The following is a 25,206-nucleotide window of genomic DNA, read 5'->3' on the forward strand; positions in this document are numbered from 1 at the left end:
GCCTAGAATTAAAAAAAAAAAAAAAAAAAGAAATTAAAAAAAGAATCATAAAGTGCTGTTCTTGACTTCCAGTAGATTTAGTCCTATTGGGGGTAAATTCTATTTTCTGTTAATATAAATAAAAGGCAAGTGAAGGCTGGAGAAGTCAAGAAGAAATGCCTTTGGACAAATCCCATTCTTGTTCATCATTAAAGCCCACACGATCCATTTTGCATACAGGTAAGCTGTATTTGACCCACACTAAGAAAATATATTTGTTTTGGCAACAATGTGAGAGGCAAAAACATTCCTTATAGTAAACTCAAAAGAACTTGTTTGTATTTCAGGTATTTAATTCCATCCACCAAAATTCTGATTAGTGAAAATTAAAGTTATTTTGAGTGTTCCAATTTTAAGCAGCACTTTATTAATCATGTATAAGTTATTCATCTGCTCCTCCTAAAAAACATCTGTTACTCACAAGTACAAAAAATGAAAGGCTGCTTTATATTAATTAGACAATGGGACAACAGCATTATCAAAAATAGTAAGTAGTATGTTTAGCATGCAGAAGGATATTCCATACATTGATAGCTTCTGTTTCTCCAACTGTTAAGGTGGTAGAAAAATGTTACTTTTTCTGAAGGCTACTAATTAAAACTGCCCTGCAAATCAAGAAGATGTTCTCAATAGAAAACAAACAATCTTATTTACACAGAATAGCAGTAAGGCCTGAAACACAGAAGAGAACTTGGAATCCAGAAACTTCTAGGACTTGATCTCATTTCACTGACCTGGATGATTTAATTGTCAAAGTTTATTCTTGCAGTCTGGTTTTCCTGTTCTTTTGGGCAGAAGTTCAATTTCTACTAAAGCTAAAGTGTGAACAGATTCCAAATTTGCTGAGATTCAAATTACAGAGTTTGTTCCATTACAGGGTGTATCAAGTTGCATCCATCTCATTAATTCACTTTTGGAGACAAATAAGCTGGTTATATCTAACCTGTATCTTTTTAGTAGATTTTCTTGGGTTTTATGTGCAGCATATGAACAAAAAAATAACACTTTTGGGAATACAGGTTTGAAAAAAACCAACAAATCTAAACAACTGGGGGCTGAATTCTACAGCTGTAGAGTTTAAATGTGGAGGATTATCTCAGAAATGGTTCCTTCCCCTGTTCTACTCAAAAGGGGCTGATCCTTGGAGCAGTAACAGTAAGGGTTGCTCCTAGGAAATGCAAGGTTACATCCTTGGTACTGAAGAAACCAGTGCAGTTTTTCCATCTATGCTTTAAATGAGATTTTCTTTCCCCCCCTATTTTTCTAATTATCTCCAGGCCTTTGTCCAATCCTGAGGAATCTGTTACTGCTGTACCTGAGAGATCTTCCCTGCCAAATTACATATTTTTGCAACAGTTGGTAGTGGAATTGATGATTTTTTTTTTTCTTTCTTGTAAAGATGACTCTGAGTGCTACTCAAGCAAATACCATTTCTGCAGAAGACATTCATTACTTGGAGAAAGACGGTGCTATTCTGTTCTCACATTGCTTTGGGTGTTGGAATGAGGTGTGCAAAAGCCATTCCACTCTGACAAATTGGACTAAGAGATAAGGAAAAACATGGATACACTACAGACTGCCAGGACATTGCTCCAGTATCAGACTAAGGACCCCATCATAGCAGTACTACTGATCATCCACCAAAGTATGCACAACAGAAAACGTGACTATGAAAACTAGACAAACTAGATTCAAGTGGATACTATTTTTAAGAATAGTTAAGCAATTTCTTAGACAGTTCTAAGGGGAAATTCTTTGGATTACAGAGCTTTTCCTGTCTGTTAGACATCACTCGTGTTTCTAAATTTAATATTAAATGACATATTCACATTCAAAAATATTATAGACTAATTAATCTGCACGGTTACAAAGATATAATACTCCCATCTTTTGCGCTTATAAAAACATAAATATTGTGTTACAGTAATGGAAAAATGTAAATAAATGTAGCTATAGTTGCACTGTGGGACTGGTGAAGACAAATGTGCCTTTTGGGCTGTACCATATCAAAGAAGTCACAAGTCACTTCATTAACTTTTTCCCTCAACTGTATTATAAAACAAAAAATTTGTTTTGGTGATCACAAGAATGGCCAAGGGGAAAAATAAACCAAATAATAATATTGAAATAAACCAAGCAATAATACTGAATCACTCTTCCCTGAAAACTATAATCCATTTTTTTCCAGTTCATTGCTATTCCCATATCTTAAATTATTCTCCTCTGCCACAATACAATAGATTTCATCAGATTTTTTTTTTCAGTGGTGTGTGAAATTAGATCTAAACAAAGAGCTGACTTTGTCACTGTAAACTGAAGCCTGGATGCATTAGAATCCAAGTTATCCTCTACGATAGAGTCAGAGTATTAAGTAAGAAGCTTTTTGCAATGTTTTCAATGTAGGCACATAGGGTTCACTTCTTTCTGCTCCTTCTAAAAATACCAGGAAGTTTCCTACCAGTGTCACCGAGCTCAGGGTGAGGAGATTTCTCTCCTGTCTGTCTCACTCCATGGGTGGAGTTTTACGTGGGAAGCAGCATCTCTTCATTTTCCTGCTCCTGACAGACTTATCAGAAGTGATGTTTGAGGAACAAGGCAACACCAGTTCCATTCCTGCACTTCTCCATGCTACACCTCCAGAGGCTTTTGACTGTATCCAGTGTGGTGTCACATACCTTTGCAAAAGTTCACACACAGCTGATGTCCCTAGGAAATCCTGGACTGGATGGTAAATAGTCTGCAGGTGCTTCTCAACCACAAATCTTACCAACAAAACCTACACAGGTACCTCTTTCTCCATCACAATGGAATAAAGTGACTTTTAAAAAATAGTTCTACATGAAAACTAATAAAAACTAAATATTTTTACCAAAAATCAATGCTGTAGTTCACAGAACACCAAACTCCTTTTTTTTTTCCAAGCTGCTCTCATACACAAACAGCCCTGTGATATGAAGACCCCTGGATTTATTTCTCTGGGGGGGTGTGCACGTGTGCAGATGTGAGCAGGCAAACAATGCTGGAGGCAGAGAAATGCTCTGTGTCCCAGGGCATCTTCTGCAATCAGCCTGGACCTCTTCCTCTGCCTTGGAAAGGAGCTGGTTGCCCTCCACATTCCAGGGTGCTGGTGGAAGGAAGGGCAGAAGAGCCTTACCTGAGTAAGCTCTGGCCATGAATACACAGAATAGCTGCTGGGACACTGGGAAAAGCCTGAAGCATTGGCTCTGTGCTTGTCTGAAGTGCCTTTGATGGTAACATCCCCACCTCTGTGAGACAGGGTGGTCAGCAGTGCTGGTGCACAGTTTACAGAACAGCAGGACAAGAAATAAAATCAGTTTGTTTTGTGCAGGACAAAGACCTGGAAAAGTGAGGCAACAGCCTCACAAGCCCATTCTTGAGGCTCATTTCACCACTCTTAAGTGCACAGCAGTGACTGTCTGACTACCTGCAGAGCCCTTCTGTTCTTGGAGTCCTGTGAGGACCTCTCTGCCATCCAGGGCTGCTGAGGGAGCAGGGCCACCCCAGTACACAAAGGGGTTCAGCATGTGTACAGTACACATTGTGTGGGAGCACTGGGGATATCAACTCTACCAGGCTGCCTGGAACTATTGATGCTGCCAGATTTGGGGAGCCCCAGGTGAAAGTTGCTGGATTGCCTGGGCTGCACAAAAAGTGGAGAAAGTGGATGGTCTTTAATGGGCTTGGTAGTACAGTATGTTCCCAGTGTTCTGTGTGATCTGTTCTCATGATCCCAGAGGCACTACAAAGCCAAGGCAAAGAAATGTCACCTGAAGGACATAAGTGCACATAAAGTAACACACCTTTAAATCAATGTGGATCTATACTGTTATCTTATATGGGTAGAGTCTATTTTTGTCTGTCTTTGCAGGTGACTGACACTTTAGCAACCAGTAAACTTAGAGAATGCAACTTCTATGTCTCTGCATGACTGAAATTTCTCTGGGCAGGTGTGTGTGAGGAGTGGCTGGTAGGGAAGGCAATGCTTTGCTGACTCCACGAGCTGAGCACAGCTGCACACAGTGAGTTAGACCAGCCAGCATCAGTATTCCAGCACCGTCATCTCCTAACAGCCCTGCTCCTGCTCCCACAGGGATGGATATAACACACCAATCTGCCCCTCCCTTGTCTTGGAGGGGCTGAATACCAAAATAAAATGGCAGGGGAGCAGGTTGACCAGAATTCCATCTTGGGGATTACACCAAGGGAAATCACAGCAGATTAGTGTGGCCAGAATGTCAATACTAAGTAGGAAACTGACTACAAGGGAAGATTTTGTTCCTGTAAATAGGTATTCAGTAACAAAGATCTACCTGCTACTTCCTACTTCTTTATACATAAAAAACTTGTTGACATTTATTTTGGGGGACAGCCCTCAGCAGAACATGGAATTATCCCAGGTAACAGACAAGGAGACCACACAATGTTGGTATAAAAGCAAATACATTCTGTTCCCCAAGGCTAGTGATTTGTTACAAGAGATTAAGATTCAAAAACATCAGGGGTTCCAAATAGGGCATTTGGGTTGATACAGAAAATGTCAGCTCACTCCCTCTCACCTATGAACAGCCTTGGGGTTTATTTTTACTAGTGCACATTTAAACATAGTTTGGATCAAACTGGGGTCATGGGAAAGACTTTTCTAACTTTTATAAGTAACTTTTTATTTGTCACATTTATATGCAACTTTTACTCTCCTTGCAATGTTTACAGCCCACGTCAAAGCAAAGAAAGCAAAGCTGAAATACTCTTAGGAGCTCTGCAACGACAAAAAACCTTTTAGTAGCAGTTTTCTGTATATGCAATTATTCTGATTGCTTCCATCATTAAGTGCACCTCAGATTCTGTTATTAGTTTGGTGAAGAGTACTTTAAAACTCATTTACTTACTTATGCATATATCCATCTGCATTCCCTGTTAAATTCATCTGCATAACAGTCTGAAATTCTGTCTCATTGCAGCAATATTTAAACACTGTGTTGTTATGGTGACAGCAAAAGATGTAAGATTTGTTGTCAGAAAGACGGGGGCAGTGAAAACCAAAGTGGTAGCGACCTTTGTAGTCCGTGTATGGCTCGCAGACCCGAAAATGCGCGGACAACACTGGAAAACAAAAACAACATTGGCTTTGTCAGTCACTTCTGTTATCTGCATTATCAACTCGCATTTCTCAAAGCTAAACACAACTGGTGGTTGATTTCTGAAGAACATTAGGAGTCCAGAACTTTCAATGCTTTAACATCTAGTACTTAAAAGTAACAAGGTTCAGATTTCTGTTTTATTTTTGCATCTTGTTGCTTCCGTGTTTCTGATTACTATTGTTTGTTTTAAGGGAAGGAAAGAAATGCCCTCAACATTTAGAGGCACAAAAGTATTTAGGGAATTGTTTTCATACTGCTGTTTTAAGTGTAGGGATATCCATAACACACAACAATGTTAATGTTTGATTCTCCTGGGACAACTTAATAAAAACAAAAACTCTATGTAGAAACTGCAATAAAAGTTTGATGGCACTTGGTTGACTGTTCCTGATTTATTTTCTTCTTCTCTAAAGGTCAATCTTTGATAAGGAATATTCTATCAGAAACACTCATTACCAACCACATAACAAATCCAAACAACTCTGAATTTGCAAATAGACAGAACTAATAAAATACAGGTGTTCCTGGGAGCTCTTACATTTCTTCTTTAACAAGTTCTCATGTAAAGTGTTTATTACAGCTCTGAGAACATTTTTTCTGTTTTACAGTCATATGTCACATTGATTTCACCATCGCTTTTACTAGGAGGAAAAAAGAAGCTGTCCATAGATTCCCTTTTATCATCTTAGTTTCCCTGAGCTTTTCCATTGTGCAGAGGGGCAGGATAGAAATCCCTTCCAAAATGCTCGTAAGCAACCATATGCAGCTTCCTGAAAGACTTTTAGGAGTCAATATTTGGTTCCACATGGTTATGATAGGCATTACAGCTTCATCTAAGAGTACATGTACCCACAGACGCCCCTTAAGCTCTGAGGAAAGTGAAACGTGGAAGCAGAGTCTGAATCCTCTTAGCAGTGCAATATTTTTCCTTTGGAGAACTGAAGTTCAACAATGCTCTGGGCAGCAGCACTTCATAAGGTTACACCAATTAATAAATCATAGATTCACTCTGGACCAACAGAATTAACCCTTGTAATTTGGTGCATAAGTTTTCTGTGAGTTTACCAGTACAAGAGGTTATACATAATGACTTGCATGGATTTAGCTGAACTGCACTGTACCCCTCTGCACAGAGCCCCTCTTGATCTGCAACTGCATCTGCACACCTTATCTGTCTAATCCTCATTTTTTTCCTACTTGGCTAAAAAAAAAAAAATAAAAAAAAATGCCTATTCCTAACACTTGCTTGTCAATTTTATAAAGTATATTAATTTCAAGACAGATTTTAAAGGATTGTGACAGTGGAGATCACTTCTTTATTTGTGTGTAAGGAGTGGGAGCCTAGAACAAAAAAAGAGTGCTAAACTGACAACAAGGTAATCCTGTACTGCAGTCTGAGTCAAGAAAGCCCACTCTAAATATTTATGTATGCACATACATACCTGGCATCATTACTTGCACGAAAGAAGAAATATTTTTTGTAGATTAATTCAGTCAGGAACTGAAAGTGGTGGAAGAAAGCCCTTTATAAAGGAATACAGATATTGAGAAAACTAATTACCTACCTGTTTTTGTCCTACCTGAGGAAAAAAAAAACATGTGTTCCAAATGTGAGGATGCTACAATCAGTGAAGAAACTTTTAGACTCAGGTTTTCAACACCCTCTGTACCTCTTGTAACAAATCTGCATGTTCAAATTCTGTCACAAAATCCACACAGCATGTAACTGCATGGGAATGAGTTTGTTTGAACAAGTACTTTGCTGCACTCCTCCTTAATTAACACAGCAATAATAAGTGTGCCAGGATAGATGATGTTGTGAAAAACCTCAATATTTGCAGCTGGAAGGGACCTCTGGAGGTCATCTCATTCAAACCCTCTGCTTGGGCAGGACCACCTGTTGCCCAGAACTGTGTGTAAATGGCTTTTGAGTTTCTCCAAGGATGGAGACTCCACATCCTCCACAATTAACCTATGGCAGTGCTCAGTCCCCTTCACAATGAAAAATAATTTCTTGATGTTTGGAGGGAACCTTCTGGGTTGCAGTTTGTGCCCATGGCCTCTGGTCCTGTCACTGCCACTCAGAGGTTAAGGCTGCTCCTCACTGCCAAGTGTTTTGTTTAACTGCACAGGTGGAAGTGTCCCCTGAACCCTACACAGCTCCATTGCTCTCTCTTAGAAAGAAAGCAGTCCCCAACCTTCTCTGAGAATGAAAACTGAGAAAAGCATAATTACAGAAGGAAGGGAGAGTTAAGATAACATCAGGTCCTAGGAGGAGGGACATCTGCAATAGAATAGTCCTAAGCAAATCCTTAAATAGCAAAATGTGTTGGTGATTAAAGCAATGCATGATGTGATGACTGAATCCCATTCTGAACTCAGCAGCCAGTGTGTGGTGGGTTACCCCTGCTGGGAGCTGAACACCACACAGCTGCTTGCTCACTTCTCCCTGCCACTGGATGGGCCAGGGAATCAGAAAGGCAAAGAGAAAAATCATGGGTTGAGATAAACACTGTATAATAAATAAGGAATAACCCCACAACATCATCAACAACAAAACACAAAGCACAAGTGATGCTAAAAGCAATCACTCACTACCAGCAGACTGATGTCCAGCCAATCCCTGAGCAATTTTTGGATAAACTCCCACCCCCATTTTATTGCTGAGCATCCATCCTGTGGTAAAGAAACCACCTTGGCCAGTCTGGATCAGCAGTGCCCCAACAGTGCTGTGACACCAGCACTGCTTTGGTCACCTGCCTAAAACACAGCCTTGACCCCATCCCAGCCAGACCTAGCATACATGGAAAACACTTCCTCTATTTATTGTAATCTGAGTCATTTCAGTTGCTGTCTTTGCTTCTCTGTGGATCAGAGAGCCAATGAACAAAGTAGGATTTATTTTCTTCCAAGTATTTTTTTTTCCTGAAAATAACTTTGCTTAAATCCCCAGGTTTAAAGGACCTTATTTCTATAGAAATACTTCAGATAAAAGTGCTGTACCTGTAAAGGCCTTAAATTGTCTGTTCAAAGGTGCAGCTGTGTCTGAAGTGGAACTGCAAGTGCAAATTCTCATGCTATTTTTGAAAGCAGTTATTGAACAGTTGATGCAGATGCTACTCTCTCTGTTCCAGAAGATTTCAAGAGAATAGTCTGTCATGCTTCATCATCACAAGACTTACCTACTTTACCTTAAAAACACAGCCAGCAAACATCAAACTGTTACTTCTCTATCTGGTCACAGCTAGAGATCTGCCTAATGTACATTTTTAATTTAGATACTAAATTTTTAAAGCCTCAAGACTCTCTGAATGGCTGGTGTTTACAAGTTTTCCATATGGAACCACAGAAATATTCATATGTATGCATTTTACCACATGTTAACTTGCTGTGTGGATCTAAATTTCCTACTTCAAAGAAAAAATGCTGTAATGTGCAAATAATCTGACGATTTTTGCTTGTTAATATAAGCCTTGCTGTCAGCACTGATTTTATAAATGTGTTTCAATCCTTTAAATGAGTAAGCATCAACATTTGCAAAGCCAATCTAAGAGTTAGTGGTCAAAAAGTCTCCTCCAACATGACTGCATGCTGCTCCTCCCTTTACTATGCATTCCTTGTGTGCCCAGTAAAACCAGTAAGTGCTCACAACCCCTAAAACATCACTGTGATCTTGCTTGCACTGAAATAAAATACCTCAAGTTTCATATTCTCAACCCAGAAATTGATTACTGAGACTGTTGATTTTAAAATACCAAAGACTTGGAAGTAAAGCAAGATCTTGGAGATGTAAATCTGTAAATCTAGGGCACTCAAAGGAGTCTTGCCATTAGATTTTCATTTCAGCCCAGGTTAAAAATGAGGTTCATATCATTCCAGTGAGAGTAGCATCCTTTCTTTTAACCCCCCATCCTTCACCACATAAAGCCAGTAGTTTTCCTTTATGGAAACTAATCTGTCTTGGACAAAAAAAAAATATATTGACTGGCTGAAAAATAATAATAGATTTCCTCCTGTAAAGTGTGTTGTGAGTCACCAATGACCTAAACCCCTTCCTACAGATGATAGTGGCAAAATTCCACAAGGAGGGAACAGAGTTTGGCTGGCATGAAAGACTTGTGATGATTTCAAATAAGCCCGGACTCTACATGCTAATAGAGGACATCAGATATTAAAACAGCAACAGCCAAGGAGCAACAAAATGATAAGAAACACATTTACAAACCCAGTAGTTATCAAGGGTAACAGATAAATTATGTAAGAAGGAAAAGCTGTGTGCAATTGGTTTCAAATAAAAACACTGCACTTCACTTTTAAGAGAGAGAAAACAATATGTCTAGGTTAGAGGGAATAAGGGTTAGAGGGAATACACCAGTGGCTGAATAGAGCTGCTTGCATGCACAGTGAAATCACAGTGACCCACCCAACTCCAAACACAGGTATTTGTATCATCTTGAGGAAATGGGTTGGAAGAGTGGGACCTCGGGACAGCTCTAGCACAAGTCCCCTATAAGGAGTGGCAAAGGTATAAAAACTTAAAAATGGACAGAAGAGACTGGGGCAGCTGGAACAGATTTGTGATGTTTGATCACTTCATTGAAGACTTCTTGATAACTGAGTTCATTGCTACACCAGGGAGGTAGATCTTTGAAATTTCTTTAGCCCAGAGAAGAAAAAGAAGCAGCTCCAGCCCCTGTGCCTGGATCCCAGTCCATCACAGGAGGAGGACACCTCCATAATTAGGAATGCAGCACCAAACGTGGGGATTTCAGGGGAAGGGCTCTAAAGGAAAACAATGATTTGACCCGAGCAGAGGAGTGCTCTGATTGATAATATTAGAACATTGTTAGCAAAAGGGCTGTGTCAGAGGTAAATAATGAACTATCATTAGCAAGAATCAACTTGAACACTGCAAACAAGCAATGAGACTGTGGGCAACAAAACACATGCTTGAACTGCCTGGCGAGGATATGAATATTAATATATTATGAATATTAAAGACAAAGACTCAGTAGTAACAATTTTGACTGGAGCACAAGGATACTTTAAGAAACATGGAGCCTAGGAAAGTTTTAACCCTGGTGGTTGGGGATGTGATGTACTACAACAGAATAAGGAGAAAAAGAAAAAGTCTTTTTGTATTAAAAACTGCCTCAAGAATGGAGGATAAAATGTTGAACTAAAAGCCTGTAAGACCAAACCTATTTGGACTAAGAACTTTTAAAAATTTTATTTTAAATACTCACTCATGATTTCAAAAAACCCTAATGCCATAAATGACTTCTGATGAAAAAATACAACCAATAATCAGAGCATTCCCCTAACTCTCAGTCTGACAACTGGCACATTTCCACACAAACCCTTCCTGTGTGCTAACAGCAAACATCTAGAGCAGAACTACCAAGCATCAGGAGAAACATCTCTGATCCAGTCAATTCTTTAGATTCAGGAAAATTACACACATTCCAAGTTCAATCCTTCAGGTGCTTTACAATCCCTGGTGTGCACACAGAAAAAAACACAACCAGAGCCCGACTTGCTCTGCTTCCAGTGGATGTTTATTTAGCAAAATGGATGTGTTTTATGGTGGTATAGAAATTATTCTTTTCTTTTAGGTGAGCTGAAAAAATAGCATATCCAAAGAAATAAAGCTACTCTTTCAACTTTCCAGTCTTTGTTCTTAAAGTGAATTTTTCATTCCATTTCAAATTCCAGTTTCCAGTTCTTAAATACAGAGAGGCTTCATTTGTATTAGAATTAGATGACCTTGTAGGTCCTTTTCATCCCTAACCATTCTATGAGTCTATGATTTATTTATTATGCAATTAACAATCATTTGGTCTCGTTTGCTTTGTAGGAACACAGTATTAAATTGCAATTATTTTTTCGCTGTAGCACACATCAATAAGAGATAAATTATAAAAGTTACCTGCTGACAAGAGTAATGAGAGCAGAACCATCAGCACATTCAAGGGCTGTTGACCACAACTTGTCATCGTTGGCTTTCTTGGTCCATTAGAAAATTACCTATTGGGTAAGATACAGCATCATGATTAAGTGTCTGTTTCATCTCCTTTCACTGTTCAAATGTTCACTTTCCCACAAAGCTTTGGTAAAATGAAATGGCTTTGCACAGTAGGAGAAAAAAAATCATACTTTTTTCTGGGTTTAGAAGTGAAATAAATTCTCCTTTCTATGATTAAAATTCCCTTTTCATTTCACCATGGATATATAAAGCTGTTTACATGCTTTTCATTAACCCAGAGTAGAGATGAATCATATAGAGTCTTTACTGAATATTCATATGTCCCCTGTAATCTACATCCAGCAGAACTGTGCTTGTTTTACTGGCACGAGAACAAGCTATTGTATTATACGTGTAAGGGCTAGAAAGGAATAAACAACAGAAAAATAAATTGGCTGCTTTGCAAGTCAATCTGTTTTACCCCATTAGAGGGTGCAGTCACTCAGAAAGTGGGTCAAGCAAGTGAGATGGTTGGAAACACTTCAAAAAACGTCTTTTCATTAGAATCAGAGCCTTTCATGGGATTATTATTCGTGTTTTCCTAGGACAGGGAGTGAGAAGTGATGAGGTTTAATCTGACTGGCAGCTCTCCTTGGTGTTTCCCAGACAGGGTGAGCCCCAAGTCCTCTTCTCTTCACCTTGATCCAACAGCAGCAGCTGCAGCAGGGACTGTCCAGGTGTCACCCCCAAGGTGAGCAGGTGCTACCAGTCCTGCTGACGCCTGGAGGTTTTGCTTTCACATTTTCCAGATTCTGCACTGCACTAGTATATAACTCTGAACTCCATGTAAAGTGTTAGCAAGCTCTCCCCACAGTTTAGTCAGACACAACAATCCTTTTCCAGCCTGAGAACCAAGGACACCATTGCAGCTTCAGGTCCAAAAAGTCTAAACGGCAACAAACTGAGGAGAGCAATCTGGGAGGATGGGACTGCAGAACCTGGAGCTGTAATTGGACAATTAACCCCAAAATGGAAATGGAACAAAACTTATAAAAGTGTGAAAACTTGTGACCTGCCATCTACCTTGGGTGTATCTTTGGCCAGGCCCTTGTGCACCCAAGGGGGATCCTTTGAAGGCCTTTTAATAAATACCTGCTTTATTCCTTTAACTCTGCCTAGCCTTGTTCCAGGCAGCCTCTTTAGGCATCACTGCCATCACAGATAAATCCAACTAACTCTGGGTCTTGGAGGTTTCCATCATCCTGGACTCACGCTGACATAAGGGCACAAGAATAGAAGAAATTTCTGCCTTTGTGCACTTGGGACACACACAGGATGGCCCAGGGGGGCTGCAGCAAGCTGCTGTGCTGAGTCCAACTCCTGCTCTGCTAAAATTGCTCTGAGGTGTTTACAGTCGAGCAGCTTGGGGAAAAAAAAGAAACAGAACTGGCAATTTCTGTAAAAATTACACTGCTCCCGACACCTCAAGAGGCACATTTTGCCAAATGCTTATGAAATAAACGCTGTATCCTATAAATATGACGTGGTTTACTAGTTGGTGTCTGCTACAACCTACTGAACAAAAAAAAAAAAAAATCCTCAAACAATTGCACCTGCACGTAACAAAAGGGGGAGTGGGTGAAAATGAGCACACCATGAGTGAGTAAATTCTGAGTAGCAGACGTGGGCACTGCAGAGGAGACACAGAGCTACCTACAAAGTGTTGGGAGGCAAAAGATTTCTCACGAACACAAAATGCTGTGCATGGCACAGGCAGATTCATCAAGAACTATCTTAGCATAGAAATCACAAACCTAAAAAAAAAAATAAAAAAATCAGTGTAACTTTTGTACAAGAAATCATCACAGTTTACACTGTTTGCTGCAAGTATGATTAACACCCAAAGCACTATTTCTAGCTTTAAAATAAGCCAGTTCCTCCAGAGGAAAACGATTTGCAACACTGTAAAAAGAAAATAAAAGTGCAATAAACTAGGAATGCTAAGTAAGAATATTTCTCATGAATACAGTTTGAAAAAACTGCCTCTTTTTTCAGAATATCACATTAATTAGAAAACTAAGCAGACTTAAAGTTGGGATTGTATAAAAAAAATAATTATAATGAATATAAGCCAGAGGTTGAGAATGTAGGCATTTAAGCACGAAAAAACAGCTACAAAGAACAAGCTATTGCCAATATTGATAGGAATAAAAGGAATTCGATAATTTCCTGAGTAAACCAAAGCTGCAGGAATTCTGGTAGTGATTCAGTACTAAGGGAAATCTTGGCCTCCATAACAGTTAATTAAGAAGAGATCAATAAGAACTCCTGTTGTGTATCTGGGACGACAAAAATGTTTGGTATAGCTGAGAATATTAAATATTTCCAGATCAAGAATAATTCAGGATGACATTAATGAGTTGGTACTAAGGTTTGTAATTAGATATTTGCAATTCTGTGTAATTTGTAACTAGTTATGTCAGCAGAAATAATAGGGGGATATATATAATTTTTTCAGTCTGTTGGAAAACAATGGCAATTTTCAGAGGACCTGAAGAAATGTAAGAACATTTTTAGAAGTAAATGGATAATCCAGGTAATCCCAAATTTATGAGTGTGATGTCGATCCAGACAAAAATAATGCCATGGTTAATATGTATTCCAATTAATAAATAATTAAGGAGATAAATATTATTAATGTGATCACTATAGGCTTATGGCAAAGTTAATTTTATTTCTCTCAGGGCTGTTGACTAAAGTAGCTTAAAGATAGTTATAATGTAGGAGATGCCTGTAAAATATCTCACTTTAGTAGCATGCAGTTTGAGCAGGCAGTGAGAATGATAAAAAAAGTCTTCTTATCAGTTGTGGAAGAAAAACTCAGTCTGGAAATCAAATGCATGTCTTGAAAAATACAATCCTGTTAGTAACTGGGTACAGCCTCACTGTTAATTTATTGAACAGCACTGTAGGTACAAATCTAGAAGCTTTTCAGGAAGGGAAAATTTATTCAATTTTATCCAACAGAATGGGCAACAATGAAATTGGCATTTTAATCCAAATCATGCAATGCTTATATTTTATTGAGTGTCAGCTGGGAGGATCAGAGTGGGGGACTAGACAACAAGAGCTGCACATGAATAGCCAGCAGTGTGACAGAATCTGTGTAAATTAATATATACATACATCTAGGTAAGTATCTGTGGCAGTAGGGAAATGCTCCAATTTTGTAACTTAAGCAATAATTTTATATCTCTTCAATGATCATTACACAGAATAAGACCATTTTTCAGAGGTCAGAAATACAAATACCTGTTCACTCCTTGACTATTTTGAGTTTTTGACATGCTGCTGTCTGGCTAAAGCCATCGTATTTCATGCAGTACCATGGTGACATCTCTGAGCTATTAGAGATCCACTCAGCCACTGGAAGAGATGTGCAGGACAACAGGTGATGTGCTACAAGGAAGGGCCTAAATCACACACAGTATTTCCTGGTGTCAGGCAGAATAGAGAGGGCAGAAACATGGTAATTAGCAGTGATCTAGATAAATTAGTTATCATTTATTTTTATTATTAAAAACTTATGGCATTTTAATATCAGAACATTATCAGAATTACATCTGAAGGACAGATGAAAGGAAGATTTAGTTGTGGTCTCTTTTTTTGTTTTTTTAGTAGAATTTGAGGGTCTGGAGACTGTGTGATTATGTTTTCCTTCTAGTTCACAAAACCAGCAATTAGAAGAGTGGTCTAACACATCAGTTTTCATTTTTAATGCACCATTCTAAGCTTATTTGTGGTCACTGTGGAGGTAAGGATGATTCCCATCCTTTTCTTCCTCCTTTAAGATTTGTACCCTCACACCACCTCCTCCCTTCTGTTGGCAATCACAAATATCTCTGCAGCTACCCCAGAAAGCAGACTAAAGAAATAGTTGAGGAACTGCATTTTTAGAGGCTTTTTTTCCCCCCACTGTTTGTCCACATCTTGTCTTTATTATTCCCCTCTCTCACTATTTATTACTATTATTGTTATTATTCAAGCAGCTGCATGGCACTTAGTTGCAGACTGGGGTTAAACCATGATACATGTCTAATCTGGAATAGAAGAAATGGTCCTCTCATGATTTTTGCTCTCTTCTCATGAAGGATTCTGTCCAGAATATTGCTTTCCCTCACAGAGGATGCAGCCACACATGATCCAAAAGGAACAACACTCAAAGGAAAGGTGCTGTAATGTTATGATCAAGGGGACCATAGAAATGCATGAGCTCATTATGCCAGATTTTACTTTTCCATGACATTTTAGCTCTCACTCTCTTCCTACCTACACTGCTTTGGTTATCCTCATAGTTTTATCTAGCTGTCTTTTCTTGAAGGGAATCAGTGAATCACTGCAAAGAAAAGCTGCCAAGAGAAACAACCATTTCATGAGGGAAGATTCTGATGAAAGAATTCTTTTCCCCTGACATTGAAGGAAAGGAAAAGCTATGTTTAGAAGAGATGACTGAAAAACAATGCACATTTTGCATTTTTTGGTTTAGTAGGAAGAACAAAAGGAGATAGAGCAAGAGAATTTATTAAACACATCAGCACTACGGCCTCACAAGTTTTCTCTGCCTAGAACAGAAAATAAGGCAATTCAGGAGATAATTAATTATTGTTTCCTGCCATAGGATTAAGAATATCTAAACTATTCTTAGCAGAAGTTCACCAGGATTCCCACCAGCAGTGGTTTTCTAACCTTCTCAGGGAATTCCCTAGTGTTTCTCTACCCTAGAAAGGTTTCCCTATGTAGTTACTACGATGCAAAGAGAGAGAAAAGACAGCAACACACACGGACCTCTTTGGGGAAACGAGGCCAATTTATTGTACAGACAGCCCGGATTTAAAGTGTGTTATGTGCAGCTAGGACAGGACAGGAGCTCACTGGACAATTGGGAAAAACATCCTTGGGACAGCATGTCCAGATGTCTCGTGGGAAAGACACCAGGTGTTAATCTTTATTATGAATTCCACTCTGTTTTTCACCAAGTTATCACTCTGGGAGACTGCCTCCCTTTACTGAAGCTGTAGGTCAGCTTATCAGCCTGGGAATGGAGCTGAGAAAGAGGAAAATCCAGGCCTGAAAGGAATTGCCAAGCTGTAATTTCCTAGCTCTCTAAATGTGTGTCCACATCCCTATGCCCAGCTTGCAGCTCCTTTGCCTTGCTTTAAGCTCTATCAGCAGTGGGGCTGGAGAATGATTTACCTGCAGACACACTGGTTACACCTCTTTGCATCAATGCTTTAACTAATACATACAAGAAGTGCTATCATATCTTCACTCAGCCTTTTCTTAGGCTAACAGCTTACACCTCTGGCAAAGTTTCTTTAAAAAACATCCTTGTTACACCTTCTATGCCCCTTCTTTTATCTGTCTCTATCCTTTATAGCAAGGTTGTGCAAGTAACTCCAGCATCATTTTGTTTTCAGTGGTTTGTATTTTCTTAGTGCCCTAGAAGTCCTAATAAACATCCCAACAGCTGCCAGTTCTTCTGAGAGAAATAAAACCACAGCATTACCAAAGTGCAGAGAGCCACGGAGCTTCTGCTAATTCTCAGTTACTCCAAGGACACACAGGTAAATAAATCCCTATTAAACCAAGAGAGGCACACCTACACACGGACAAAATAAAAATACACGGATAAAAATGCATCAGGGCTACATGAGAGACAACGGTGGTGCACTGTGGCAGCACTAGGGGGATGAGTAACATGACCAGAGCATGACAGTGGTTGAGAAAGATGTTTAAAATTAGATGGAAAAAAAAAGGCTGTGATCCAAACCCAACTCCTAGTCCAGCTCTGTTCACTTCTCACATTAAAGAGGGCTTAAAAATGCATCCAGCATGTGCTCATGAATGCCACTGCAATGAAATTACAGGCTTATTACAAAGGAAGCAATATAACTGGCATGGAAGAAAACCTGATTGTTAAGAAAACATGTGGTTTCACACTGCAGCAACCTCAACAAAAAGTTTATGAAAAACAGATACTAGGCTAAAATTGACAGTTGTCTTACTTGAAACAACCTCTGAAAAGGAGCTGCTGGTAGAAAAGCTTGTGGATTATGGTGCAGCACTAACATTAATCAGTGCCTCTTCCCTAAGAGCATCTCCCTACACTCATGCTGGAAGTTCAGCATGTGTGAGTCTCTACTCAACTGCAGATAAAGCCTTTGCAGTCAGAGCTTTAGTCCTGCTAAAGGTGAGAAAAATGTGTATTACACCACCTAGGCCACAAAATTCTTCCCCCTTATTTTATGAAGTTTGTAATTGAAAATATAAACTGCTTTATTTCACCCTCCTGTGCTTATTATTTCCCACAGCTGCTCTCCAAACAGTTATGAAGAGACAACATGCATGAATCCTAAAAAATAAATCTCTGAAGTACAGCCTGAAAGTCATCTTGTGACCTTCAAATTACTATTAACAGGATGGGGCCAAGAAACCTGCACATGCCACAAGTGTCAGCTGTCAAAGCCACTCATTCCTCCCCTTTAACTTCTCTTTTACTCCTTCCCTTTTCACCAACACATTTCGTTGGTCCTTGGGAGCTGTCCCACAGCCACATCCCAGCAGACACATCATAAACACCCAAGCTGGAAATGGGCTTTAGCAGCTCCCATCCTAAGCACAATCCACAGTAGAGTCTGATATAGAAGTTAAAGGGTCCCTTTGTTACAACAGAATTAATTTTAGAGAGTCAGTGGTGCATTCAGACCTTATAATCACAACATTTAACTGATGAGAAAGTTCCACAAGAGAGCACAAACTCTTTATTTACAGCCAAACTCTAAACTGTCTCTGTAGCACATCTAAAGATATTAAAGATAATAATGTAAAGATATTAAATGCAAAGATATAAATAACTAAATAAGCAAAATAATAAATATAAGCATAAATAAAAAATAATAAATAATGTAAAGATATAAAGCAAATAAGGGATTCATTACATACTTGCATTTGGTAGAATCAATGTTTAATTTCCTAGATTTATTGCTGATAAAGGACAGAAAATTTTAGACTTGTCTGTCCTACAATTGGCCTTATATTGTATACATTAGACCTCATTTTGGGGAAAAATACCTAAATTACTTTGTGGAGACAGTCAGCTTTGTAAAAATAACAGCTGCAGTTGTGATGATTTACTGACACTGATAACTGACTTCAGCTACAAGTTAGTGACAACTTTCTCACTTGTCATTAAGCAAGATTCATTCTGCAGCCAAGAGCTGCAATCTTCCCTAATGCTCTGAAACCACTGAGAATAAAATATTTGTATTTTCTCATCTGCATGTGCTTAATCAACCTGAGCATAGGCAGATGATAAAGGTTTGTTGTAGTCACCCAGGACCCTTATTTTTAGTGAAATAACTCAGTCCAGATGTACACCTGGATTACTGTACTGGATTTTGTACAACCCAGCATCTACGAACTGTGGGAGCACATCTGAGTGCTTTGGTAATGGATTCATAAATCTGCCAGGGTGAGACTGTCAAGCTATGCACGAAGGCAATCTGAGAAAACTGAATTTTCACTCTGAAATTATGAATGGTCTCAGTCTCCCATGAGGCAGGAATGATAAGGAAATATACACAGTTGTGTAATAATATTCTAAGAGAGTTTAAGAAAGGGATAGGATACATTTTTAAGTGATTACAAATCTCTACTCTTAATCAAGTTTCAGTTTTTAAAGAAATGCAAGGCTCTTCTCTAGGGAAACTTCTGCTTGTGTTTTTTGAGTTATTTTCAGTACAGAACCAGAGCAAATGTACTTTAATTTAAAACATTACCAAATCTTAATTTAATAATACAATTTCTACTAGTTTATGTGAAACAGTTTGTCCAAGTAATTTTAAGGATGTTACTAAGAAATAACATGAGTTTCGATGGTAAGCTTAGAGGTTTTACAACAGCCAGGTTTTATAAAACTCCCAGATCTAATCCCTCGTTCTCCTTTACAGTATAGCTCTAAAACTTGTCAAAGTGTGTACCTGTAAAAAGGGCAGTAAACCTGGCTACTGTATTTTTAAGAGCCATTTGAGAATAAAGTAATATATCAGCAGTTTATCTATGGAAAACTGTGAGCACATTTTTGGTTTCCCCAATATGCTGTCCCAGTTGTATATATACAGAAAGCAAAAACTATCTATAGTCTCTCTGGGAACATTTTTGGTGTGTTTTCCTTTCAAAATGGCCTCTTCTGAAACATAAACCTTCCAGTGCAGAGTCTGACATCTAAATTCTATTTCATTCTCACATTCTTCAACATCAATTATCAACATCTGTATCTAATCAGATGGGTTTCTAACCTTCTGTCCCTCTGGGTCTGTAGACATTTTCAAATGTTATTTTGTTCAAAAGTGAAAAAATATAAGGAGCAAGTTAAACAAAAATTAAAGTCAACCCAGAAAAGCATTAATTTGATCATATCAAATACAAAGGAAATCAGAATTCTCATAAATACTTTTTTCTTTTTCCCACCAGCTTTAGAAAGGATGTTTCCTTTTACAAATAGCAATTATTACTCCATTCCTTTACAATCTAATTAAACACTTCAAAATGCAATGAAAATATTTCTCTTTTCCCCCTCATGAGGATCATTTAACCATGCCAACACAAAGTGTAGCTTATCTGACATAGAGGGATCTGCACTTACAAGTATTTTGGCAGCATTATTCCAACTTTCCCACGGATAACACCTCAATGTGCAAAAGGCAGGAGTTCCTAATTTTTAGAACCTGTGACTTAACTCTGAATTCCTGCAAACATTTTGGTCAAATCTTCTTCACCCTCTTGTTAAAGAAAATTATGAAAAACACCCACTGGAGTAAACTGGGAAATCAAGAGAATCAAGATGAGAGGGATCCACGAGCATCAGCAAGTTCAACTCAAAAAGAATTTACCTCTCCTCTTGAAACATCTGCACATGTTTCACATACTGAAATATTTCTCAGTAACATCACAAATGAAGGTTGTTCCTAAAGCAGACTCCAGCTAAGGAAAAGGGAAACTGTGTGGGAGCCTTAACCAAGGACTGTTGGAAACAAAAAAACGGCACAGTAGAAGATGGGAGTAACTTTTTCACCTGTTCTTTTCCCTCATTCTGGCCCAACAACCAGCCTCACACTGCAGGAGAAAATGCCATTTTTCACTGCTGCACACATAAATTCATTAAAAAGCTGGTTTTAAGGGCAGTACATGGCTGTACTATTGCAACTGTCCTAGCTCACAGTTATTCTAATTAAAACTCCTGAATTTTCAACCCCAAGAACACTGGACCGTTAACAAAAGCTTAATTTTGAAAGTAACAATTTAGAGAAACCAAGGAAAATGCTAGTGAATCCTTTGTCCTTTCCTCTTAAGCAGAAATACCCATAGGACAAAAGAAAGGACAATTTTTAGTAGTCAGAACAGCAGGTGTGGAGGTTGCCAAGCAGAAGGAGATAAAGCATGCAGAGCAACAGAAAAGTGGTTTTCAACAATTTCTCTTTTTCTTCTTTTTTTAAGCGTGCAATTTTTGGAACTGAAAAACCAGGTAAAACAAAGCTGTGCTGCTGGTGGTAACATCACACAGCCCCAAGCTTTGTTTCACAAGATGTAAAAAGTGCTTATTTTCTGCCTGGCTTGGAGTGCCTGCAGATTTTATGCTGCACACAGAGGTGGCTGTGAGAGGAGCTGCATCCAAAGGCTTGTACAGAATTCCAGAGAAATTCTGATTCTTGGCCTCCCATGCATCAAGCATCAAACACCCCTCTCTTCACTGAGCCCACTGCAGCTTGGCAAAAATGGAATGTACCAGAAGCATCAGATTGAAGCCACAGTTGTTTAATATTTATTTCTATATGCTCAGTGGGCAGGTTTACATCCCTCACACGAAGCATAATAATGGGTGTCCCAGCTGCTACAATCAAGACCACGTTTTGTTTGGCTCTAAACAGCCCCAGCTCTAAAATCAGCCTCCATCTCAAACACTCCCCATTAGCAGGTGTGTAACTACAGCAATACACAGAGAACAATTTGCCAGATCTTTCTGAAATGGTTTTTCTGACAGTGGAAAAGTGACATGCATTTCCCACTTTCCTTAGAGGCCAGTTATAGAACGGGACCAAGAGAACCTCTCAAGTCCAAATATTTGGTAAGGAAGGATGAAAGTACAGCATTCATCACATATGTAACCCAGCAGAGCTATTTACCAGCAGTCATCCAGTCTGCTCCTTCTCACAGATATTTTGGAGTCCAAACAAATGAGGGGAAAAAAAAAAAAAAAAGCCACGTGGAGAGGAGGCACTATTTCTAGTTTACAGAAAGGATGCTGGTGCTCAGAGCAGTTACAGCCATGAAAGAGGAATACAACAGATTTGAGGACTGTACATCAAATTTGTAGACCTAATGCTTTAAACAGGAAGCACTGATTTAAAAAGCCACGTGGAAAATGACCAGGGTAGGAAAAAAGAACTTCACCTACGAGAATACAAACACACTTGATGCTTAAAACATTTTCAGAAAGTTTACATACAGAAGAGAGCATGGTTTGGGAATTCTGCTGCACCCAACTCTAAAGTCATTGTGAGGTGCAGTGATGGCTTCTGGACTGGCAAAGCTGAGATGTGACAGTCACAGGTTGATTACAACTTTCTGATAGCAGCCATATGCCAGCCACTGCATCTTTGAGATCCAAAGATGAGAGCCCAGAGACTTAAAGTCTCCGATCCAAAGAACTGAAAATTTAATTATGCCCCTGTATAATTAAATACACACCTCAACTTAATGAAAGATTGTGGTGAAAGGATACAGGGATATCAACATCATTTTAAATCATCCTTGAAGAAAATCAGATATCTTTGAAGGATCACACTTAATCTCCACATTCAGATATGAGGAACAGCTCAAAATTAGGTAAAGCAGAAAAGTAAGAATGTAGAGCTTTAATAACAAGAATTATTTTTAAAACTAAATACTTTGTTTCTGGAAATTTTAGATGAACAACTGCTTTTCCTCTCTGCAATAATACTACATTACATGCATTAGCTCATCAAAGCTGACATAAAAAAGCCCTTACTCATACAGGGAACAGTTTCTCCTAATAACCTATTGACCTATTCTTTAGGGTATTTTAGCAACATAAAATTAGTTACATTTCTTAAGCAGCAATTTTATTACCATATGAAACAGAGAGTTTTAGCTATTTCCTTTAAATGGGGAATACAGAAAGCTGATCATAAAACATATTTAACAAACTCCAACCAACCAACAACAAAAAAAACACACAAAAACCCAAACAAACAAGTGGAAAAAAACCACAAAACACCAAAAAAACGCCCCAAAAACTGGAACTGCAGCATCCAAGGCAGGGGGGCCCCAATATGCTTGCAAATTTTATGAGCAGAGTGTTATTTTAATCCTGGTATCTCAAGGCATTTTCAAGGTCTGTTCCCAAAACATAATGCCTGAAGTAACAACACTTCTTTTAGCCTCTTGTCTAATAAAAACCTAATCCTTTTGGCAACTGCCACAGATGCTCATTCTGTAATCATTTTCTTTTCACCAACCATAAAGCCTTTGATGCCCACTTTGTAATATCAGTATGGATGAAGCCACATAACCCAGACAATCAATTTTGTGTCTTGGCACAGCAAACTACATCCAAAATATATTGAATGGTGAAATACTTAGACCTTCAACGTAACTGAACTGAATCTAATGGAATTTGTGAAGAGCAGAGAGGCTTTTTATATTTAAAATTAACCCATTTCAGTTCCAGGTTACAAACCAGAATTCCCCACATAGAGAGGCCTGATATGGAGAAAGAAGAATTGAAATCTGCCTTCCTTATTTTAATTGGAATGACAACTCTCAGAGACATCTCTGGAAAACTTTGGGGAAAGACAGCTATTATTTTAAGAGAGAAATGAAATATTTCTATAATTTTCATCTGATATAAATGAGACAAACTGAATGACAGCATAATGGGAAACAGAGTTGTCCAAGTAAGGGAATGGTAGCCAGATAACCTGACTCTATTCCTTCCCATCCTCTATTTCTTTCAGCTGCTTAAATTATTATTTAGTCCCTTCAGCAAAAATGGTGTGAATATAAATTATCAGATCTGAAAACCCCTTTCCATTCTTGAATTCTATTCAGAATAATTATTTTACTGAAAATAAAGTCAGCAGTCAATTCCTCAGCTCCCTTGGTAATCAACTGTCTTCTACACCAATAAACATATTGCTCTTGTTTGTGGCATTTCAGCAGAGGTCATATGTCACTCTCTTTTCCTTGTTGTCCTATTTTTTTTTTCCCTCTTCCAACAAATCCTTATATTGTGTAAACCACTTATCCATGAATCCTCAATGTTTTAATATCTGGGCTTCAACATCAGTTAAAAGTGTAGGCACAGACTGCAGCATGGTTTGGTGCAATTTTTATCATATAATCACCATGTAGGATTACTGTCCTTTTCAGGAACCACAACACTGGCAAAGGAGGCTTTTCCAAGGGCTCTTGAAGAGTCACTGCCTCAGCTCTTGGAGCTACTGTAGACCTAAATGTAACCTCAAGCCAAACAAACTTTTAATACATTGTCAGTAAATTTTACTTTAGGAACACAATCTGGATTTGTAGTTACAGCAAAATGTAGCAAATAAACACAGCCCTCCTAAGAAGGCTTAACCAATCCAAGGTCTTTCATGCAAAGACAAGAATTAATTTTTATTTAGCATCTTATCCATTCTGCACTAATACAATGCAGAAATTCGATTGTCCTGGCCTCAGTAGAGAAAGCTTAGGAAAAAGCATTGCAAGCTTACCAATTAAAGGAAGTAATCTGCCTAAAAAATGGTTTACACAGTTTTCAAAGGCTCTTATTCCACATGCACATGACTCAAAGCATTAGACTAATCACTGGAACTGCAACAGGGCTTTTTGGTTGGCAGAATTACACCTTACAACTGCTAGAACTTTAGTTTATCATCCTAATTTTCTGCTGACTGGTAGACCTACCAGAAGGCTGTGCTCTAGTTCAGTAGGTTAGAAGACCTTATCAGTCCAGTCTTCTCCTGCAGAACTGACTTCCAGATATGTGGGCATGAGGAGAAGCTTGTCTCGGAGATAAATTCCTTCTGCATTCCTCTAACGAGGCTAAAAATGTTTTGAAGTAAAAATTATTTCCTGAAAAATCTTCATGTAATTATCATAGCAATAAATTATTTCATTGCTCATATAAATGTCTGCTTTTCTCCAGAGCTCTTATCAGCATAGATATCTTATTTCAATGATTTCTATTGATCAGCTGTAAATAAATTATAAATGCTACTGGACCAGATTAACATTCTCTTATTCTTGCTTTACAAAAGGGCTGATTTGCCCTTGCTGTATCACTACTTTTGCATCCCACTTCCCAGAAAAGTTCCATTTCTCAGTATCCCTTCTTTGGGACAAGCCTTGTATTACTTGTCCTGTGAGAAATATGGGAGAAACTCAATAGTCTTTGATAAGGAAAAGTAAGCTTGGATCATAATCCTTATTTCAAAGAAGCACTTAGAAAATGCAATATTGAAACACCAATAAATTTGAAGAAGTAAGGAAATATTTTACATTAGACTGATATTTACACATAGGTTGAAAACAGTGTTTTCTTTGAGAAGGTACATCACACTAGGTCAGAAACCTTATCAGCTAGAAACACCATCCAGTGAGTAAGAAATTCAATTAAAAGGAGGCCTTGTTCTTAACCTGATTATTTGTAGCTAAGAAATCTCATATGATGCTTCTCTGCCATACCTTTTTCCCCCCTGCTGCTGTCTTTACCTCAATTGTGTACTGCAAATGCCAACCCAAAGGGCAAACCTGCAATTTCATCATTCTCATAAGCTCTAAGCATAGCAGCTTCTGAAGGCCATCTTGAACAATGAACTTCCAAAGCAAGACATGCAATTAATTATTTTCCTTGTACTACAAGATAATAAACAGTAATTGGGAAGGCCGTTCTAAACTATA

At 38.5% G+C, this 25,206-nt stretch overlaps 1 protein-coding gene across 5 annotated transcripts in view; it reads right to left on the reverse strand.

Moving 5' to 3' along the window:
• Positions 1-25,206, reverse strand: part of SHISAL1 (shisa like 1) — a 71,484-nt gene that overhangs the window by 26,428 nt on the left and 19,850 nt on the right. For all 5 annotated transcript variants that reach the window (XR_015803677.1, XR_015803675.1, XR_015803676.1 and 2 more), the window contains exons 2-3: positions 11,128-11,225; positions 4,947-5,160 (exon numbers count right to left, since the gene is read on the reverse strand). Coding sequence is in view for 2 of the 5 variants with exons in the window: in XM_088164801.1 (XP_088020927.1) it covers positions 4,947-5,160; positions 11,128-11,194 (281 nt within the window). In the remaining 3 variants the exon portion in view is untranslated. The remainder of the gene's footprint in view (positions 1-4,946; positions 5,161-11,127; positions 11,226-25,206) is intronic.

This window comes from Sturnus vulgaris, chromosome 5, assembly GCF_052056855.1.
Source record: "Sturnus vulgaris isolate bStuVul1 chromosome 5, bStuVul1.hap1, whole genome shotgun sequence".
Classification (NCBI taxonomy): domain Eukaryota; kingdom Metazoa; phylum Chordata; class Aves; order Passeriformes; family Sturnidae; genus Sturnus; species Sturnus vulgaris.